General features: G+C 43.9%; 1 protein-coding gene across 1 annotated transcript in view; it reads left to right on the plus strand.

Annotated features, from left to right (window-relative positions):
• PCSK5 (proprotein convertase subtilisin/kexin type 5) overlaps positions 1 to 13402 on the plus strand; it is a 1225695-nt gene that overhangs the window by 1157059 nt on the left and 55234 nt on the right. Inside the window, exon 31 of the mRNA XM_069229360.1 lies at positions 4147 to 4383. Coding sequence (XP_069085461.1) covers positions 4147 to 4383 — 237 coding nt within the window. The remainder of the gene's footprint in view (positions 1 to 4146; positions 4384 to 13402) is intronic.

Here is a 13402-nt window from a genome sequence, read left to right on the forward strand (position 1 = left end):
GGGCTTTTTCCTATGGAACTTTCCTTGCATTGCTGGAGTTCGGTCAGTTTAACGACACAACTCTAGAAATGCATCAGTTTAGTGCCAACAGATGCTTCAGAAATTCGGACTCATCTGTGAAAATGTGTACCATGGAGCTCTGTATTGTAAATACAGCACATTCATGATGTTGTTAGGGGGTGTGCAGCAGGTGCAAGAAATCTGATGCATCCATGACGATGCGTCTGGTTCTTGTAAATGAGGCCCTCAGTGACTAACCAATCTCTGTAGAAAGGACACTGTATGGGTGACTTCATAGATTTTAGTGGACAAGTGTGTAGTATTAAAGTAAGAAATATTCAAAGAGCCCTTGAAATGGTACCTTATTTGCCAGATATTCATAATCACAAATAAAGCCTCCTTCAGTATTAGCTTTCTACAACAGTAAAAATCAGAGCACGGCACAAAAAAGTTTCACAATTTCATTGGGTGAAAGCTTATAATTTTCTCATTAATTTCTCTTCCTCTTCCCCTGCTTTGTCCCTCATCTCCTCTTTATATGTATATCCTTCCTTGTCTAGAACCTGACCTCTGACTCTGCTAAGTATGAGGGAGGGGACAGAGGCAGGAAGGAAAGGGAATGGTATAGAAAGTGAGGTGAAGTAAAGAGAGAAGGCAGTTATAAATGAGGTACAGAGATAAGTGCAATAGAGTGAGTCATAAGGTGAAGAGAGAAAGGTGCGATAGCCAGAAACAGAGAGGTAGAAAGAGAAAGAAATAGGCATAGAAACCGAGGTAGAGAGAATTTAGGTTTTAGAGTGAGGTACAGAGTGCTATAAACAGAACAAAGGAAAAGAGAGAGAGGGTTGCCGTACACTGAGGTGAGGGACAGAGAGATGAGATTGAGGTTGCAGCAGAGAGGAGTCGACAGCTATAACGCTGAGGTATTCATAGAAGTGTAGAGATGCAACATAGTGAGAGAAGGGTGACGTAGGGGAGGGGAAATGAGATGAGGTGTAGAAAGACCAGTCACAAAAAGAGATTAGGGCCAGATGTAGCAAACCATTTGCGACTCGCAAACGGCGAAAATCGCCGTTTGCGAGTCGCAAACGTGGGTTTGCCATGCAGAAATGCATATTGCGAGTCGTTACCGACTCGCAATATGCATTTCCGACTCGCAAATAGGAAGGGGTGTTCCCTTCCTATTTGCGAGTCGCAGTGGGATGCACTACCATTTGCGACCGCGTATGCGGTCGCAAATGGCATCGCAGTTACCATCCACTTCAAGTGGATGGTAACCCACTCGCAAATTGGAAGGGGTCCCCATGGGACCCCTTCCAGTTTGTGACTGGACCCAAAAATATTTTTTCAGGGCAGGGAGTGGTCCAAGGGACCACTCCCTGCCCTGAAAAAATACCGAAACAAAAGGTTTCGGTTTTTTTTAAGTGCAGCTCGTTTTCCTGTAAGGAAAACGGGCTACACTTAAAAAAAAAAAAACTGCTTTATTTAAAAGCAGGTCACGAACATGGAGGTCTGCTGACGTCAGCAGGCCTCCATGTTAGCGAGTGCCTATACTCGCTATGGGGCCGCAATTTGCGACCCACCTCATGAATATTCATGAGGTGGGTCATTGCGACCCCATAGCGAGTCGCAGTCGGTGTCTGAGACACCGTACTGCATAGCAATTTGCGACTTGCAAATTGCGAGTCGCAGGGACTCGCAATTTGCAAGTCGCAAATTGCCGATTTGCTACATCTGGCCCTTAGTGTGGCAGAGAGAAACATAGATATGCGAGTAACTGGTAGAAAGAGAGAGCTACAGAGGAAAAGAGTTGAGTTTGAGAGAAAGATGCGAGGGAGACATTGAGAAGAGGGGTGCATATGGAGAGAGTGAGTCACAGGGAAATCTGAAGTAGAGAGGGGAGTGTATATGTGTATGCTAGTCCGATGCCTGCTATATCTCTGCAACAGATACCCAAACCCACTAAGCAATCACACCCCGGAGATGAGTGTTAAAATAGCTGAGCGAGCTAGTAGTCTCATAGCAGAAATATGCAGACATTCTTAAGGCCTCGTGTTCCGATCTGCTTGTGTCTAACTCATACTTTCACCATTCTAAGAAAGACAAATCTGTAACACCAACCACAGCTTCCATCGCTTCAAGGACTTCTTTTTACCACAGTGTGGAGGCCACATTCGTGAGTGGGTGTCAACAAACCTCCTTATCAGATCGAGGAGACCCGCTGTTTCACAAAGTTTAGCATTTGTGTCTCTTCCTGCCAAAGGAATAACTACTCAAGGAGTAACATTTCCAGAACCGTTAAACACCCCAAACATATTTTAATACACTCTATATAAACAGTAATAAGTTAATATACTTAGTTTAATTGTTCAATTTGAAATTTAGTTAATAGTGCCGGAGTATTTTTTGCAAATCATTCTACACTGAAAACACATATAAAAAAATATATGAATTAACATTCAACTTACAAATACTATAACATTTAACTAATGCAAATATTTTAAATATGTTTTAAAAACGTTAACTTTTCTAAATCTTCCCATTACTTACCATGGTGATATCTCCGTCCTCATTTCAAAGGCTTGTGCCAAATGCGCGTATGTCAAACATGGCTGTAAAGTCACTGTTAGTAGTAACTTCACAGTCGTATGTGCCGTTTTTACTCACTCCATCCACTGTTTCAGATAATGGGGACATGTCAATCTCCACTTTTTTGTACATCTACACTTGTAAATGGGACATAGGAAAGGTACTTAAAACTGTATGAGGAAACGTTCACGTGTAGATTTACCCACCTGTAAGTTTACCTTTGCGAACAGCCCCTATAGAAGGAAAGGATGTATATGACGATCTAGCAAAAAGCCTCGCACTGCTTGTAAATATTATAGCTTAAGCTCATGTACAGGTGCAAGTCACCTTTCAAACTTCCCAAGCAACATTTGTCATGCTATCTTTTACTTAAAGCATCCAACCTGTGATGGGAAAAGAACAGTTATCTTTCCTCAATTCTGCATCACAAGCAATCACCAACGATAGGCATTCTAGATATATTTTCTTAAATGATAAGCTAATGTTTGGAGAAAAAACATATTTAAAGTTGATTGTTAAGTTGTAACTCATGCTGCGTTGGGGAGCCTTATTACAGATATCCATTCCTAGGTGCCGGGGGCATTGCATTTATCATTGCTATGGTATATAAAAACATTCAAAATTAAATAAAACAAAGCTTTTTTTAACATTGTTGCGAGTGACCTTGCCTGAGGCACTTATGAAGTTACTACTCTTAATCAGTATGCATTTGTCCCTAAAGGGATCTTCTATGAAATGGTTAATATGGTATCATTTATAATTTGTACTAGTAGATCTGAATGTTTTTCACTGAGCTTAAATAGCTGCTAATTTAGAAAAGGTTGTAGATCATTGGTTTACATCAGTGGTTCTTAACATTTTGACTACTGTGGATCCCAATTTAATCATTACTGGAACCCGGGGACCCTCAATGAATCAGTTTTGGAATCTGGGGCCCCCACTGAGTCTTAAATTGAAGCAGGAGACCCCAGTCCAAGCAGTCTCTATGATATCAACCACAAAACAATACACAAAAAATACAGAATAACGCATTTATCAGACAATTACACAAAATATTTAATCATTTATTTAATTTGCATACAATATAAAAAAATCTAAATTTTAATGGAAAGGTTGGAGCTTTTCTAAATTCAATTGACACCACTAGGCATCCATAGTACATTTTGCTTGATGCACTTGGACTGCTTCCGCGAATCAAAATGAAGACACCAAACTTAATTTTGAGCCTCCAATTTTAAATTCCTTCACATTTGTAGAACGTTTTAAAATTTTCAGTTTTACATTTTGCTATTTTTAAACTGTATACCTCTTATTAATCTGTAAATATTAAGTTAATTATTCTAAGCAGTCGCTGAACCCCCTGACTAGGCTTCGTGGACCCCTAGTGGTCCTCGGTCCACAGGTTGGGAACCACTGTTTTAGACAATGTAAAATCTATTAAAAAAGAGTTTAAAATGTGGTATCAGAAGATAATGGAATATCCACTGAGCTGGGTTTTCGACACTTCTGTTGAAAAGTGTGTCTTTAATGCTGAGTGTTCCTTGTGTTGTCCCACAGTATGCAGCCCCACGTTTGTGCTGCATGAGGAGAAGTGCTTGAATTATTGCCCCGACGGGTATTATGAGAACTCTGGAGGATGCCAGCCCTGCCACTCAGATTGTGTGAAATGCAATGGTCCCGACTTCGATGATTGTGAGAAATGTGCTGTCAGTTCCTTTGTCCTCTACGATGGAGAGTGTCATGGATCCTGCCCGGAGAGGACATATTATGAGGAGGACACCCAGGATTGTCAAGGTAATTGACAAACCATTGCAGTACCAGAGACCTAATATGCATTGCATGAGAACATTGATGGCTGGGTCAAGAAAGTGGAAATGTCTATTGTGAAAAAACAACACTTTTTGAAGCAGATTCCTCTGTGAATTACACTATTAGGACTGTATTACCAAAGCGTGCAGAACTCAATAGAACACTCTGGACGGTGTCTACACTGTGAATATTACCTTTAGCAAAACTGGGCGATTGTTTTTGTATATTTGTGTAATGGTTCACCAAAGTTGTTGTTCAAAGGTTTTTTGAGGGAAGACCCTCTGATTAGATAATAAACTAGTTCTGAGGAAGACTTTCAGTTTGATTTTCTGTTGGCCTTTTTAGGTTCGACGTGCATGGCACTTTGTATATTCATGGTTAACCTATTGTGTGCTTGAGTTAGTTAGAGGCTCTTCAAGGCAGCGTTTTTTCAGCCACTGGCATTTTTTGTGCTGCAAACTTCTGCCACTGGCTAGAGACATTGTCGATCACATTTTGGATCGAGTCACTGAAGCCTTTTGGCTTTGTCAGCCTTTGATTTGTTTTGTCATAGTTTTTGCAAACGTTTTGGTTAGGGAAGCTGAAAGGCACTCATCAAACTTAGTGAAATGTGGTTGATGTCTCAAAAGGCACATATTGCCATAGTTCCTGATTAACCGCTCCTCGTAAAAAGGGCAAAATGCTGTCCCTCAGAGTGAAGTTATTCAGTGGCTAAAGTGAGTTGACCTCTTGTATGCTGTTGTGGGTGGAAGGACATTTTTGAATGACGTAACAGACACGTGGTTGAAGAGGGCTGGCTGAAAGCCTCTATAGATAAATATACTGCTGTGTGTGTATAAAAATATATATATATATATATATATATATATATATATATATTAGAAGAAATATATATTTAGTAAAATCAAAAGGTTGTGGCTAACATCCGACCTAAAAGTTCTCCAGGTTATTCCGTTAATCACAGGGAGCCCAGGACGCAGCTACAAATAGTACAGCAGGCACAGTGGCAATGGGCGCTAGGTGTCTGAGACACCATCAGGTCTCCAGTCATGGCTGCCTTTCACAGCTCAGAAGGAGATATGATCCCATTTTCCTTGCTTGCATTAGGGCACATAGCGCTGCTGCTCTGCAGTTGGAGGAGTCTGTAGTGTTGGGGCCCTAGGCCCTCATGCTACTAAAAGATGTGACGCAGACACAGTGGTAGGGTTCTGCAAACTGGCTATGGGCGCGTGCGCCCAGCCCTTTTTATTGGCAGGGTCACCTGACTGGTGACGCCTGTGTTGGGTGGGTGGGGGTGTGCATGTAAGACCAGCATTCAGCCGAGTGGCTGGTATAAACACTAGAACATGTCCAGCAGGACACTACAGAGTCCACCTTAATGACAGGGCCAGTGAACGTCGTCTTTGTTAAAATGATATTTGAGGGAGGCAAGCTATACATATGAGAAGTTTCCTGTGTCTAGGGCAGGACTGAGGCACAAATTGATGGCGTTATCCATCAGACCTGTTTTGTCTTCTGTTCACTTCTCTGTTGATCCTCACCGCTGCCAGACACTCCTTGTGAATAGCTGTGCTTTGATATTTTATCTTGCAGCCCAGATGTAGCAGTAAGACGGCTTTGCTGGGCCTGACTGTGTTTGCTGTTCAGGGGGCGGGGCCTCTTCCAAGCCTGCTGATGGAATTAACGCCGAGGCTCTAAATCACTGCAGACTCAACAAGCAGATGACTGGCTTGGCTGGGTGTTTTATTTTTATATGGACTGACCATGACATGTTTGTACGGCACAATTACAGATAAGGACGACCCAAGGACCTTGCTAGGAAAAGAAGACATTGCACTGGATTTTTACTTTAATTGTGAAAACCGCGGCCTTGGTGAGACAGATGTAGGCAGGAAGCACACAGGAAAAAAGGGACAAGTAATTTCCTGATATTTCGAGAACTGTCATTACTTGAAGCTCATATTTGCACAAAGACAGCTCGTGGCTATGCACTATGAGAGTAATATCGCCCCCCAATCCAAGGAATACCTAAGAAAAATGTACATTTATTTGTTATTAGTCACCTCTCACATTTCACTTTGACACATTCAGTGAGTTAACACTTAATTAAAGGCTTTATTCATCTGCAGCTTTCTGTACAGTTCCTCCGAACATTGGGAACATAATACTGTGTAGTGCACTAAACCAGAGGTAAAAGGGACGGGGAAGCACTGTGGGCTATCAGTGCACTTTTATTAATAACATGTTGTATCTCTAGACATTACTAAGCAGTTATTGGGTTTAGGCATCATGGCACAGCACATCCCATAACACTCTACCTGTCTACTACCATGGTAAGCGGTCCATGATGGGAGGATCAGTGGTCTCAGATTCATTATTAGGACTACCTAAAACATACAGAGATCACTTTTCAGACATACTGGGTGAATTAGGCTTTTCGCTAACGTTTTTACAAGGCGTTCTTGATTTCCCTGCTGTGCAAGCAATGTCGGAAGCCATTGCAGTCAAATGAGAGCCCATTGGTCCTTGTGTTGTGTTGGTATTTATCTTAAAATAAACCCCCCTAACGCTTTGACACATTAAAAGAACCGCCAAGCCACCCTATGCAACTGTGTCCATAACACTATTCCTGCAATCATGACTGTGTGCTCTTTGAGTAGAACCATGTAGGTCCTACCACGTGTCAGACACTGCGGGGAATCTCACAGCGCCTCCTCTCTTCACGAGGAAGGTTTCACACCTGCCGGGATTTACCCATCTGAACATATCTCTGTCACGAGACCCGAAAACAAAGGTTCACTTTTCAAATCTTGGAGATTGCCTCTTTTTTCACTTCAGTAGTTCCTGCTCTTTCGAGAACCTTCCATGAGCAAAACAAGGGTGGTTCACTTACTCAGCAGCAAACCGTACCTTGCCACTGCATATGAAAATAAAAACGAATTGTTTGTTGACTATGTGGTTTGAGCAGTCACTTGTTGCTCGTTCCATCGTGAAGCACAGAGTGATCCTGCTCACTGAAGCTGATATATGTTCTTAAAATGTAGTAGGCACATGGCAATGATCCCGCCTTTGTCGGGGGACTCTCTCGTTGCCTTCAAAGCAAGAAGCAGATATGCTAGCCATATGTCCTTTTCTTCTGCAGCCTCCATCAGGCACCAATAAGACACTGGGCTCTTGAAGAGGGATTTTGTGCACTGTTAGCACTCTGGCACTGAGGATTGCCCTTTCATTGAGTATTTCAAATATTTTTGTGACAAACGAAGAGGTCTGCATGAGCTTTTTCCAAATGACAAAAATCCGCGGGCAGTATCTATCTAAGATAAAAGGCGTTTGGCAACTCAGGAAGCCACCAGACCTTTTTGCAGATCTGACAGTCCTTTACTTTAAGCAGGCATTTGTGGCTGCAAATTCCGTTTCAGCATGAAGTTAATGACAGGCACTTCAATGATGCCGTTTCCTTTTGTAAAGAGAATATTAAAGCCTTAACTGGCCAAATAGCCTACGATTTATTAAAAAACAAAGTTGTTGACAATATCACAGACCAGAATGGCGACAAGACCCACTTTCAACATCAGCATTTGTCTCAGCATCCAGTGAGGACCTCCCAAACTAAAAGGGCCCCAGTAGTAAGACATAAAACACACCATTCCCCCAGGATACACCCCACGACAAACCAGGTTGACTCACCTCTTTTGTTCCCTACTCATAGTATTGCAACAACTGTGTGTATTGCAGAGCTTCATAATGAGAAGATGAAACTGACTTCAATAAGTTGTTGGTGGAAACCGTGAGTCTAGACCATGGTTACTTGAAAAGGCATCAAACATGTTTCAAAAGTAAAGGATCTGCTCAGTATGTAAGAAGAAGTCCACAAAAGAATAGCTCCGAATGTTGGAGTAATGTAATCAGATATGTATTGAAGTATTTCTGAAGAATCAGGGATTACAACACACAAACACATAGGCTAGAGATTCTAAGACTAGGAATCCAAGAATGAGGTTGACAAGTTAGTGGTCTAGTCTTTCAGTGCCTTAGTAAGAGTTTCCGGTCTCTTTGGCTCCCTACTTTCAGGTCAGCACTGGCCCATCTACATAAGAAGGCACATACTTAATTTTCTGACTGCCTGGCCCCTGTGTACTTTGCTGTTCTTTCCTGCTATTGCTTAATTTTCTTACCTGGGTAGTTTTGCTTAAGTTTCTCACCTGGCCTTTCCACCTTACACATTTGTTTTGTTTTCCCTTTGTAGGTCCCTCGGTTCCGTGTTCCTTCTGCTTTAGTAAGGAAGGTTTTGTTGCACTGTGTTGTCTCCACTTCCTCCCTCTGCAGGCACTGGCTGTCCTATCCCCTGCTTTCACCTGGCTGTCGGGAATGTCTCTTGGTCTTGTGCAACAATCATCACAGCATCATAGGCAGGAGTAACGGTAAAAGTATCCACCAAGAAGAAGGAAATGATGTTGTTACTGCCATTTCCTCATATTACAGGCAGGGGCAGCTCCTCCATAGGGGAAGAGGAGTGTCACCCCCTTGCCAGCAGCAACCGCTGCAAATCCTTTCACAAGGGAGGAATAATAAACGGTGTTTTTTATCCCTTCCTTGTGAAAATGGCGGGGCATTGGGGTGACAAGCAGAGGAGGGGTGCACTGTGCACTCCCCTCAGAGCGTATGTGTGTTTGGCCGGCCGTCTCGGACTGGCCAAACACACATGCACTGCTGGAGAGAGCCTGCACAGGCTCCGAGTCCACCTGGTAGCGCCCTGGCTGGGCCCTCCTAGCCAATCCTGATGCTGCTTTGTGCAGCATCAGGATTGGCCTCAGGGCAGGCTGGGAACCTGTGCCTGTGTGCAGCAGAGGAGCAGAGGAGTGGTGTGGCACGGGAGCAGAGGTACGTTTAAAAAAAATATATTTGGGGGCATATTTACACTCCGTTTGCGCCGAATTTGCGTCGTTTTTTTCGACGCAAATTCGGCGCAAAACTAACGCCATATTTATACTTTGGCGTTAGACGCGTCTAGCGCCAAAGTATGAGGAATGAGCGTCATTTTTTTGCGTGAACGCCTTCCTTGCGTTAATGAGATGCAAGGTAGGCGTTCCCGTCTAAAAAAATGACTGTGACGCAAATGCGTCGTATTTATACTCCCGGGCAAAAATCACGCCCGGGAGTGGGCGGGGCAAAAAACCCTGCATTTGCGCCTCTTTTTAACGCCTGGGTCAGGGCAGGCGTTAAGGGACCTGTGGGCTGAAAATGAGCCCACAGCTGCCCTCCCATGCCCCCATGGACCCCCCCTGCCACCCTTGCCCACCCCAGGAGGACACCCAAGGATGGAGGGACCCATCCCAGGGACATTCAGGTAAGTTCAGGTAAGTATAATTTTGTTTTTTTTTAAATATTTTTTTTTTGGCATAGGGGGGCCTGATTTGTGCCCCCCTACATGCCACAATGCCCAATGACCATGCCCAGGGGACATAAGTCCCCTGGGCATGGCCATTGGGCAAGGGGGCATGACTCCTGTCTTTACTAAGACAGGAGTCATGTAAATGGCGTCTGGGCGTCGTTAAAAATGGCGCAAATCGGGTGGAGGCGATTTTTTTGCCTCAACCTGACTTGCCCCATTTTAAGACGCCCTAACGCCATTTTCCCCAACGCCGGCGCTGCCTGGTGTACGTGTTTTTTTTCCACGCACACCAGGCAGCGCCGGTCTGCTAGCGCCGGCTAACGCCATTCAATAAATACGGCGCCCGCATGGCGCTTCAGAATGGCGTTAGCCGGCGCTAAACTTTTTGACGCTAAACTGCGTTAGCGCAGTTTAGCGTCAAAAAGTATAAATACGGGCCTTGATCTTTTTTAGATGTTAATACCTCCCCTCCCCCCATGCGCCACTCCACCCCCAGGAATTCCAGCGACCCGCAACTGATTACAGGGCCTTCCTATGTGATGATTCTCTTTGTTTTAGTGAAGGCTTCTATCCAGTGCACATTTACCTCCTGAACGCCACCCGCCACGAGGCAGTGCTCCTGATACCATCACAGCACTAGCCAAGACCTGAAGAGATGCTGGAGCTGTAGTGTTCTGCCTCTCTCTCCATTCCCTATTTCCCTTTGGTGCCCACTGGGGAGGGTTGCGGTCACTTCGGATTAGCAACGTATTGGACTCTGACAACATTCACCATCAATAGTCTCTTGGTGCTAGAAGGCTTGCCAGTTATAGAGCCAAAGAGAAAGAGAATTGTCTAGTGAGATTTCACTGCGTCATTCTACCAAGGGCAGGCGTTAAAGTGAAGCTAGGAAGTTTTAAATGGGCCTCCCTGAGATTTGCTAAACTAGTGTCAACATTTTTTATGATAGCCCAACAAAGCGCCACAACTGCATCGCAGCTATGCTAATGAGCGCCACAGGGCACTATATTGTAAATACAGTGCTACTATGGTGTCGTTAGGGGGGCCCGGGGCAGTGCAAGCAAACTGGCACATCATGATCGATACATGAGTTTGTTGTAAATGAGGTCCTAAGTAGGGCTGAGTGGATCCAGGATTGTGAGAAATAAGCTTGCTTGAGGTAAAGTTAGGAGCTCAGTGACATAGGGTCTGATGTGAAAAGCACAAGGCTTTTCATTTTACTCACTATTTATCAGACAGCCAATCAAGGTACCTTAATAAACGGGGAATTTTATCTTTACAACTAAATTTCAACACATGCACATTTTTAAGTACTGCAGTGAACTCACCATGTGTGTTTGCACATCCACGCAGTACGTGTTACTGTAGTCCTACTAAGAAAGAGCAGAAAGACTAGTAGAGATGTGTATTATGGGTCAAGGTGAAATATAGGAGTAGACACCTGAGGCAGGACATATAGAAGATTCCATTTCACCAATGCAGAAATCTTGAGCATACATGTCATTGTAGCTTCAACAATAATCCCCACATTCTTTACTACCAACAGAGAGGGGCAAGGACTAAAACTAATCCTATGTTATGTGCATTAATTAAAGTACATTCAAACATCTAAACCTTGACTTTTAGGGGAATTCAGTTTCTACTTATTCTTGTATATTCTGTTTTCTGATGATGCAGTCACTAAGTCGACATGCAAGGTCTCCACATGCACATGGGAGGTGAAAAGGATTTGGTTGCCATCAGCATAAACAATAGGAGAATGTGAAGGAATTGCAGAAACGTGGAAGGCAAAAATACATGACCTAGACGCCTACTGATTGTTCCACTTAACAGGTAGCATGACTGCCAACTGCAGACTTCCCCCGAGTCTGTACACAGTGCAAGCCCACAATAGGGTAGGCCTGAGCAGAGCCAGGGCAAAGATTATGGTCCATCCACGCCACTTAGAGTCAGAAAGAACCTGAACGGGGCCACTGCTCTTTGACTGTGGGGAGAACAGTCTGGGGTTCTAGTTATCTGATAGCTACAGGTGTCTGACAGAAGCTTTCCAGTCTGAATATGGGAGAGCGAGCAAGCTTTAATGTCAATACAGTGACCCACAGAGGTCTGACGAGGGAACGAATCAGCCGTCTGTTCCTGGCTGAGAGATGTTCCTATTCTTCCAGCCGGCAGAAATGTATTCATTTCATGCAGGAACAAACACAGAGATGTTTAAGGCTTTGCAAAATCATAAGGAGTTTAAGGAGATTAGCTTCATGGCACAAATGGTTAAATCGCTGTGCACCTTAACGTTTATACATGTTTCTGTAGTAAAAGTTCATTGCGAGCACTGGATTACCTAAGACATAAAACGGGGCATGTTTTAATTTTTACAGGCACAGGTAAAGTTTTGGGGCCAAATTTGTGAGGGTATTTGGTAGCCGTTAGGGCAGAGGTTCCCAACCTGTGGTCCGGGGACCCCTGGGGGTCCGCGAAGTCTTCTCAGGGGGTTCGTGAGAGCCTAGAAAATACAAAAATATTAACAAATGTTGACAAATTAGGTCCCCAGCTAACAGTAAAGACTCAGGCGGGGGTCCCCGGATTCCAATGATGATTCAGTGGGGGTCCCTGAGTTCCATTAATGTTAAAGTGGGGGTCCACAGAAATCAAAAGTTTGGGAACCACTGCGTTAGGGGATTCAGGCTAAATGTGATTGCGAAGTGGTCAGTTCCCGGCATTTAAACAGCTCAAAGAGCAAAAGATCCCACATTGCTACAATTTGGATGACATCCTTACCCTCTCGTGAATTGGGCCTACGAAGGCCTATGAAGAATTTGTGGAAATGTAAGGGTTCCAAGTTGTTTAAATCTTGTAAAACTCACTGAATATGTAACAACATTGAAAAGGATGTCATTACATGTGGTGAAGAATCAGGAGAGGGCGATCTGGGGCATACCAAAAAAGGTTGATGGGTGATGCCTGCTGGAGCCTCAAAAACTTCAGAGATGCTGCTTCACCCTGCAGATCATTAGAGATCCAACATAACACCCAAAGACCCACAGGGAAAGCATGTCTCACTGAAGATAGGCATGTAGGGCCGCAAGGAGCAGTTGGATTCTTTGAGAAGCAGTGCGTGTGCTTGACGTCTGCTGCGGTGTACTAGCAAGAAGAAGGCCAGACCTGCTGCCTCCTCAGGAGGCCGTGCCCAATCATGTGTTAGTGCCGAAAGACCTAAGGGGCCCTGTCTTGTTGAGAAATAAAATGACTACCTGCCATAAAGGAGCTTTAGTCATCGTTTTGCAGGATGGATGACAAACCGAGAAAGTTGTATTGGCAGTGGTGTGGGGTCAACATGAATGAGGGGCTTTCAAATGGAGTTGTGTGAGCTTTGAGACGACAAAAGGGAGATGGCAGTGTGGTGGAACCGTGCTGTTTAATCTGTCTGTAATTGGAGCTGAAAGTTGGCTCGTTAGAGAATAATGCCCACTCCACCAACCTACACATCTTGAATTTCCCTGTTCCAAATGTGGATGAGTGATTGGCCAATTTACTACACTTCTTTTTTAAATCTGAGGTGATGACTGATGAGGGACATATTTCAGTGACAGTACATAAATTGATCAGACTTTTCAT

This window comes from Pleurodeles waltl, chromosome 1_1 (genome assembly GCF_031143425.1).
Source record: "Pleurodeles waltl isolate 20211129_DDA chromosome 1_1, aPleWal1.hap1.20221129, whole genome shotgun sequence".
Lineage (NCBI taxonomy): Eukaryota > Metazoa > Chordata > Amphibia > Caudata > Salamandridae > Pleurodeles > Pleurodeles waltl.